At 34.8% G+C, this 8,457-nt stretch overlaps 1 protein-coding gene across 1 annotated transcript; it reads left to right on the top strand.

The window, feature by feature from the left end:
* Nucleotides 1-1,071: 1,071 nt before the first annotated feature.
* crlf2 (cytokine receptor like factor 2) lies at nt 1,072-6,373 on the top strand. Its single transcript, XM_026217772.1, has 6 exons — nt 1,072-1,239; nt 2,460-2,617; nt 2,707-2,860; nt 3,182-3,284; nt 3,397-3,475; nt 4,964-6,373. Exons 1-6 carry the CDS (start codon nt 1,140-1,142, stop codon nt 5,186-5,188), a joined length of 819 nt encoding a protein of 272 aa, XP_026073557.1. The 5' UTR covers nt 1,072-1,139; the 3' UTR covers nt 5,189-6,373.
* Nucleotides 6,374-8,457: the final 2,084 nt, after the last annotated feature.

The raw sequence follows: 8,457 nt of genomic DNA on the forward strand, positions 1-8,457 counted from the left end.
ACCTGCTCCTGACCAGGTTAGGTTCATAGAGTAAGTTACCATGGTAACTGACTCTGAGTATAAGTTAGCTCTCTTTCAGAAACAGACTTGACTTACCCTGCTTTCTTGGGTTTGACAAATCTTCCATTCTGAAACAGAAAACCTAGCGTTTCCCTCATTTCATCGTTAACATACTCAGAGTTTTCACTTAGCCTCCTTTGTGAAATGGGCCCCTGGTTATCTCTCACACCCTTGATCTCTTCCTTCCTCTTTCTGTGGTCGTTTCTGTGGATATCTGCTCTTGAGGTCAACGTGATCAAGAGTTTGTCATGAGACTTTCTCATGTAAAATAAATATAAATATATTATCAATAGCGGGTTGAGTTTTTTTTTTTTTTTTTTTTTTTACATTTTTTTTTACATTTTTCTGCTGATAATTAAAGTCATATATTTGTGATGTTACATTTACTTTAGGTACATTACTTTAGATTAGTATTGATTTTATCATCCATAACCAGAAGTGAAACCCCGGCTTCTTTTTTAACATCTGTATACATTCTTAAAAATAAAGGTGCTTCAAAAGGTTTTTCAAGCGAGGCCATAGAAGAACCAATTTTGGGTTCCACAAAGAACCATTCACTCAAAGGTTCTTTAAAGAACAGTATTATTTCACCACAAAGAACCTTTTGTGAAATAGAAAGTTTCTTCAGATGTTAGAGGTTCTTTATGGAACCATTTAGACAAAAAAAAAAAAAGTTCTATGGCATCGCGAAACACCTTTATTTTTAAGAGTGTATGGATCGTTTTACAAGGAGTAAGAAAACACTGAAGTTTTCTTCTGTAGCAGCAAAGAACTTTTCCCATAAATGGGTAAAATCACCAACAATAACTTCTACCAAAAATCGACTGGAGTCCCAAGAAATGTGAAATGAATAACAGAATTTAGAACAAAATAACTGATGTGACAAGAGCTCAAATCAAAGCCCTCCCTCAGACTTCACTGAACCACTGAGTAAGAAGTGTGGTTAGAGGATGGAAAGGAAATGAGTGGTGGAACAGTGGGGTTTGGTGATTCAGGTACTATAAATTGTGTCACCTTTTCCTCTGTGCTCTAAAGAATGAGAAACCTTCATTGACAAGCAACTGACAGAGGGACATATCATGAACAGCTGGAGTGTGTATCACCTGCTAGTCCTTGCCTTGCTCTTTGCTTCCATGTCTAGTGCTGAATATTATGATGAAATTGATGATGATGAATATGGTGAGTATTTCTTTCTTCTTCAGTGCTTTAGGACCTTAATTGACAGGACAAATATTTAACATTTATTGTTTAAAGCAACTTTCAAATAAGCAAATTACTCATCATTTCTATGTGAAATCTATCCATATATAAATAACTTTTAGAAAGATTTGTAGTTGAATTCAATGATGAACTGCCTTTAACTATCATTTTGCATTATTGACACACTGTTTTCCTAATGAATGTTGTTCAATTGCTTTGACACAATGTATTTTGTTTAAAGTGCAATTTAAATAAAGGTGACTTGACTTGACTAAAGAGCATGAAAAGAGACTTTGCAAAGTTTTATGAGAATGACATAAAAAGTCCCTCAGAATCATGATTATTAGACTCACCACAAACACGTGTTTTTCTATGTAAAGGTCATACGTTTAATTTTTAGGAATGGAGCGTATGACAAGAACTTTCTTGTCAGTGTACATTTAGACACATCTGATGATGATGATAAGCTTGCTGATAAGTAGCGATGCATCATGGTGCATGAGCTGTCTGGAGAGCCACATCAAAAGGCCTGAGGAGGGGGAGGCGTTCACATGATCTGGTATATCCTGTATACCCGACAAAGATTCACATCAGAACGTTCATTAAGTAAAATCCCCATGTTTTCGCAATAATGTTATTCATTCAGTCAATTTCATACTGTAAACTCTGACATATTACTCATACAGTAATCTCAAACAACATCTGTGAACTTTTTCAGCATTTTCTGCAATGAGTTTAGTTTTTTATTTAAATGTACATTTTCGAGCATTTGCTAATGTGAACATTTTAAAAAAACTATACTATTTAGAGCTATGAAAACAATGAGAGTGAATCTGAGGTGTGATACAAGAAATATGAAAGTAGCTTCGGTTTCAGTTACAGTTGCGGATAACTTACATCCAGCTGGTTGTTACTGCAAAATAAACTTTGACTCTGTGACCAGGGCCTTGATGCAATATATATATATATATATATATATATATATATATATATATATATATATATATATATATATATATAATCGATAAGATGTGAAATGGTAACAGTTGCATTAGTGAGAAACAAGTCCTGTTATCTGTTATTTAGCACTTCTTATTAATTATTGGGAAATATCAGAATGCTGATTGCCAAGACTGACCTGATCACTTTCTGCTGAACTGTGTACCTACAGTACTATTAATTATTCTGCTCTTTTCAAGATGTGATATTAGATATTGACCCGGACCAGATTCATTTTACGATTAGTAATACATCACATGGGCTTAATATAAAATGGAAGATCCCAGATGAAAACGATAACCCCGACTGTTATGAAGCTGAAGTGCAGTACAAAAGCCAGTGTGTCAAAGACTGGGAGGTATTGAACACTCGCAGACACTTACACATTTGAGCTGCAGTAAGACTTGACTCGAAAAATTTTCATGAATCTTATATGCTTACATGCAGGACATAAACAGCATTAAAGTGACACAAACACATTTGAACCTGAACTATGTCAGCATGAAAAAGAATTACGATTTCAGAATAAGAATGAGGAAGGAGTGTCTGAACAAGCCATGGAGCAATTGGACAAAAGTGCAAAGTTGGGGAAACAATGCAGGTACTATTTCTTTGAAAATCCATGTGTTCAGGTCCAGGTTCAGTTCCAGAGCCTGGTTTGATAAACAGGCATCAATTGGTCATCAGCCATAGCAATATGTATGGTTAAAAATATTTACGATTTTATACTCTACTCTGAGTAATTGTGGAGTTTTTGTGGTTTTCTTGTGTTACTTTGTCGCTAGTATGAATTTCTTTTGCTGTTGGATTCTTCAAGTTGATTTGGATATGTCAAATGAAATATAAAAAGAAGTAAATTATTACATATATTCTTCTGTGTGTGTAAAAAGCTTCACAAATAAACTAAACATTTTATTCACAGATGCTTGTGTGGTAGAAGCATCCGCCTACATTTGGGTTTATATTTTGATAATTGTGCTGCCACTAACCGCCTTTCTTCTGGTTTGTCTGTTGACTCAACAGGGGTGAGTATAAACCAGCACTTATTACCAGCACAATTATTATAAAATTCTTGCCATATTATTTTTTTTTTTTTATCAAATGTTTGAACACTATGCCATTCTTTGGTCTTGAAAGAATTAGAAGACTGATTCTTCCTGAAGTACCAGATCCCAAACACTTCAAAAATAAAATCATGGATGCTGAACAGTTTCAGGTAAGGCCAATGCCATCCACCATATCAAATGCATTAATCTGACAGAATACACCTAAAGATGTTTATAGTTCTTAAAGCTGCTGGAAGAGAATTAGCATTTTCATGCCATAGGATTCTTCAGGTTTTTTTTTTTTTACTTCTGTTTTTAAAACAAATAAATTACACACAATCGCAGATCAAATGTGAATTCTGTCACCATTCTATACTTTAAAAATGTGAAGTTGCTTAATTTGGTTAGGTTTAAAAACATATTCCTGTGGTATTTATAGTGGTTCTGTAGCAGCTTTTTATCACTTTACATTTTAAAATCTCAGAGAGTGTTTTTACATGTACAACAAAACACTATTAGCTGTATAAAACATATTTTTCCCAGTATTTGAAAATGTATATAAACATGTACACATTGAATATTGCCAGAACACTAGTAAAGCCTATTTATAATTTCAGCTGGGCTTAAACCATGATCTTTATCCAATAAAAGAACACAGTTTAAGGTATTTACACATTTTATTTTTTACTTAATATATTTACTTAATTACCTACAAACGCAAAATTTCTGAAAAAAACTTGTGGCAAAATTGCTTTCTGGACCAGGTGCGAGGCCAGAAATGTTTAAGTGGGTGGGCCTACATAAAACTTGGTGGGCAAAGTGTAGCGTATTAAAAAGTTTTTGAAAGTTTGATCTGTTAACCAAATGTTACCTGAGCTAAAGATAAGTAGAAAATTTATTAACTAATGTCAACAAAGATGAATTAATACTGTAGGCCTACAAAATGTATTTCTCATTGTTAACGTAGGCCTACAGCATTGCCAAATGTTAACTATAGTTTACTATATGTAAAGCATTACCTTAGATGATGGGGCTTCGCAGCGTGTCTCACTTCACGTTCAAAGGAGAAGATATTAAAGGCCCCAGAAATTAGCGCAGTTGTAAATATGTAGTTCGTCGTGGACGGTGTCTAGCACAATGTTTATTTTTTTCTTTACACTGTATCTATGGTAATGTGATGCTTTAAACAGGTTTGGCTCAGAAGTTTTTAATCTATAAATCCATCTAATGCCTGTCTAGTTTCATTTGTAGGCGGACCGGATTCCGTGCTAAGACTTACATTTCTTTTGGGAAATCCAATGTATACTTTTTAAATACTGAGTGGCAATTTTCAAATGTAACACTATTTTCAAACACGTGCGTCCTCACGTCGTTAACTTAATTGTGGGTGGGTTGGACAGAAAGTAGCTTCGCCACTGTTCTGGACTGGTCTACTCTTACAATATATATATGGTTCGATGAATAAACATAAAGATCAGTGGAACATTTCAATTGTACAAAAAGTTCTTAATTGTGGAAAAAGGTGCTTTAGATTATTACAATTTTTCTCACGCTAAAAGGAGGCTCTGGAAACTATATTTATTTTTACAAATGTATGAATTGTAGGCATAATTGCTAAGCTCTCAAGAAATAATTTTGTCTGACATTTCCTTTCTAAGTGGTGGGAGAACTTTACGCATTGGAATGAGGAATGCTCAACAACAGATGTTGAGATTATGGACAAGAATGAAATTGAAGAGCAACATCAAACTTTGGTAATACAGCCCATGGACACCAACCCAGAGCAACATGACAGCATGTACTGCATCTACTCCTCTCAGACATCTGGTGAAAACACAGAACCGCAGTACTCTCAGAGTGTGTTGGGGTATATCATCCTTTAACACCACAGAGAGGGACTGAAATCATATCCATCAGCCAGTTCAATGCTTTCATGATTGATTATTTAATTGGTGTGATAAATGGGGTCACATGTCACTATTCTGATGCAACTAAAGGATTTGAAGAAATACATTTCCAGGATTCTTGCATCACCAAACAAGTGCCTTTGAGATCAGTGGGAATGCTAATTGATATATTTGTCTAGGGTATTACAGATCTCATTGGTTAATCCTAAAGTCTGTGATCAGGACTGTGGCTAAAGCAAGCTAGTGCACAGAAAACCATTTGAGCACATCATAAGCAAACAATGTGAGTGTAGTACAATAATTAGACAATGGAGGGCACTCTGACTATCCTGAGGTGTTAAAGAAGAGTTTAATCATATCAAAGCCAACAAGGAGCACACTCTTTACTGCATCACAGCCCTCTCTTAGGGAGAGTGTATGTTATTTGAAGTTAATGTGAAACTGCATAACAGATGTGGAGTTTCAGTGTGACGGCGTAAAAGCCAGGGCAGCAGCCACACATTCCAGTCTGTTGTGATTGATAAATTAGAGTGGGGTGAAGAAATGAGCAAATAATCCTTAAGGTATACTGTACATAGAAGCAAAAATGAAAGCCATACAGGTGGATATGTGAATGTAAAAATTTTACACGTTCAGTCGTACCTGTTGCAGCTTAGAAAAACTGAAGAAAAAAAACATGAAAATTAAAAAAAATGTCAAATGCATTTTTATTTCAAATGTAAAGGAACCTTCAATGAGCTGCGTTTTTTATGGTCAAGCAAATTTGAAACAGTTGTGCAACTCTTTCATACTAATGGTCAGATTCTAACTTCCATCAAAGCACAATATGCTCTTTGTATCATTCTAAATCATTTTCAAGAACATGAACAAGAACAAAGAGAAAGGAGGACGAACCAAATACTGGGGACATTGATATTCAAGTTCATTTTTTGTCATGCATTTTTTTTTTTCAGCACAATTGATATGTTGATCATATAATTAGTAGCTAGGAAATGTGAAATTAGAAAAAGGCTACAAATTCAAATGTACACATATTTTCAGACTTTTGGATTTTTACACTTTGTCAATTTTTTTTTTTTTTTTTTGCTAAAAAATGTAAGTACTTGTGCTTTTTACTTTTGAATTTAATAAACCCTTCAACTTTATATCCACCAACAGTGTACTGCTAACTGTCTTTGATACACAAACCCACTGCTATGGCGAAGGTGTGATTGAGGCTTTTCCCCAGTAACACTTGTGTGCTAACTGACTAATAGAAATCTTTGTTTTTTAGTTAAGAGGGCAGGGGAATTACCTCACAAGTACAAAAAAAGTTTACTCAGAATAATAAAAGATTTCTAAATACGATTAACTGCTTTCACTATATGTAATTTTCCATCGACGCCTCTTACAATGAAACTCTTTTCCAAGTAGGGGCACTGGAGGTGGTATTTCTTTGTGTTTCATACATGATAATTGATGTCCACTCATAAAAGGCTAACAATCTGATGTAGCTAGTCACCTCTAGTTATATGAGAGTTCACACCAGGTAAAGTCTTCATACCTCCTCCAGCTTACATAAGAGAAGCAACAAAAAGCTTGCTCGATTAATAAATTAAGTATGCTAAATACGGCTTACAGTCATATTTCTGCAGAGCTATTTAATGATAATCAACACTCCAACAATTACATCTTTACACTTTTAATTATACATTTTGCTTTTCTGGCAAACAGGAATGAATTGTGTTCCCTGGTGAATTGTTCTCCAAAGCTTTATGCAAAAACATGTTGGCCTATCTGTGATGATTTTTACTCTTGAATACCAGGAAACAAACACACACACACACATACACAATTCAATTCAATTCAATTCAAGTTTATTTGTATAGCGCTTTTTACAAAACAAATCGTTACAAAGCAACTTTATAGAAAATTATGTTTCTACAATATTTAGTAGTAGCTAGTAGTTTGTGCACATATGACAGGATTTTAGAAAAAATAAAAATAATAATAATAATACAAGATGTAGTCAGCTAGACGATGAACTATCAATATTATTAATTAAGTTATTATATGATTCAGTCACACATTCAGCAATAATTGTTAGTTCTGTTTGTTGATTCAGGGTTAGCATCATCTGAGGTCCTCTCAGGGTCAGCATCATCTCTTCTCAGGTGTTCTGGATCCAGACTGGAGCTTGTGTAAATCCTAGTTACCACGGGATGTAAATCCCGTGGCGAAACATAGAAACAAAATACAGACATCATTAGCATAGCTGCTGATCCAACAAAGTAAAATTAGTTTAACCAAAGCTAATGAATAAAAAAGCACCTTTGATCAGATGCAACTACACTCACAATTTAAAAGATACATTATTCGAATGCTTGGCGAAAGAGATGTGTTTTTAATCTAGATTTAAACAGAAAGAGTGTGTCTGAACCCCGAACATTATCAGGAAGGCTATTCCAGAGTTTGGGAGCCAAATGTGAGAAAGCTCTACCTCCTTTAGTGGACTTTGCTATCCTAGGAACGACCAAAAGTCCAGTGTTTTGTGACCTTAGGGTGCGTGATGGGTTGTAACGTGGTAGAAGGCTAGTTAGGTACGCTGGAGCTAAACCATTTAGGGCCTTATAGGTAAGTAATGATAATTTGTAACTGATACGGAACTTAATAGGTAGCCAGTGCAGAGACTGTAAAATTGGGGTAATATGATCATATTTTCTTGACCTCGTAAGGACTCTAGCTGCTGCATTTTGGACTACCTGTAGCTTGTTTATTGAAGAAGCAGGACAACCACCTAGAAGTGCATTACAATAGTCCAGTCTAGAGGTCAAGAATGCATGAACTAGCTTTTCTGCATCAGAAACAGATAACATGTTTCGTAGGTTGGCAATGTTTCTAAGATGGAATAATGCAGTTTTTGTAACATTGGAAATATGATTTTCAAAAGACAAATTGCTGTCTAATATAACACCCAGATTTCTGACTGTAGAGGAAGTAACAGTACATCCGTCTAGTTGCAGATTGTAATCTACAAGATTCTGTGTAGTGTTTTTTGGTCCAATAATTAGTATCTCTGTCTTATCCGAATTTAATTGGAGAAAATTATTTGTCATCCAATCTTTTACATTTTTAACACACTCTGTTAGCTTAGATAATTGGGAAGTTTCATCTGGTCTCGTTGAGATATACTGTATAGCTGAGTATCATCAGCATAACAGTGGAAGCTAATTCTGTATTTTCTAATAATATTACCAAGGGGCAAC

The sequence above is a fragment of the Carassius auratus genome, chromosome 34 (assembly GCF_003368295.1).
Source record: "Carassius auratus strain Wakin chromosome 34, ASM336829v1, whole genome shotgun sequence".
Classification (NCBI taxonomy): Eukaryota; Metazoa; Chordata; class Actinopteri; order Cypriniformes; family Cyprinidae; genus Carassius; species Carassius auratus.

What these genes read in the sequence shown, in the direction of transcription:
- crlf2 (XM_026217772.1), top strand. Translation starts at nt 1,140, where the DNA reads ATGAACAGCTGGAGTGTGTATCACCTGCTAGTCCTTGCCTTGCTCTTT. An exon ending in AATTGATGATGATGAATATG is followed by an intron (nt 1,240 to 2,459) that starts GTGAGTATTTCT and finishes GCTCTTTTCAAG; the next exon opens with ATGTGATATTAGATATTGAC. An exon ending in AGTGTGTCAAAGACTGGGAG is followed by an intron (nt 2,618 to 2,706) that starts GTATTGAACACT and finishes GCTTACATGCAG; the next exon opens with GACATAAACAGCATTAAAGT.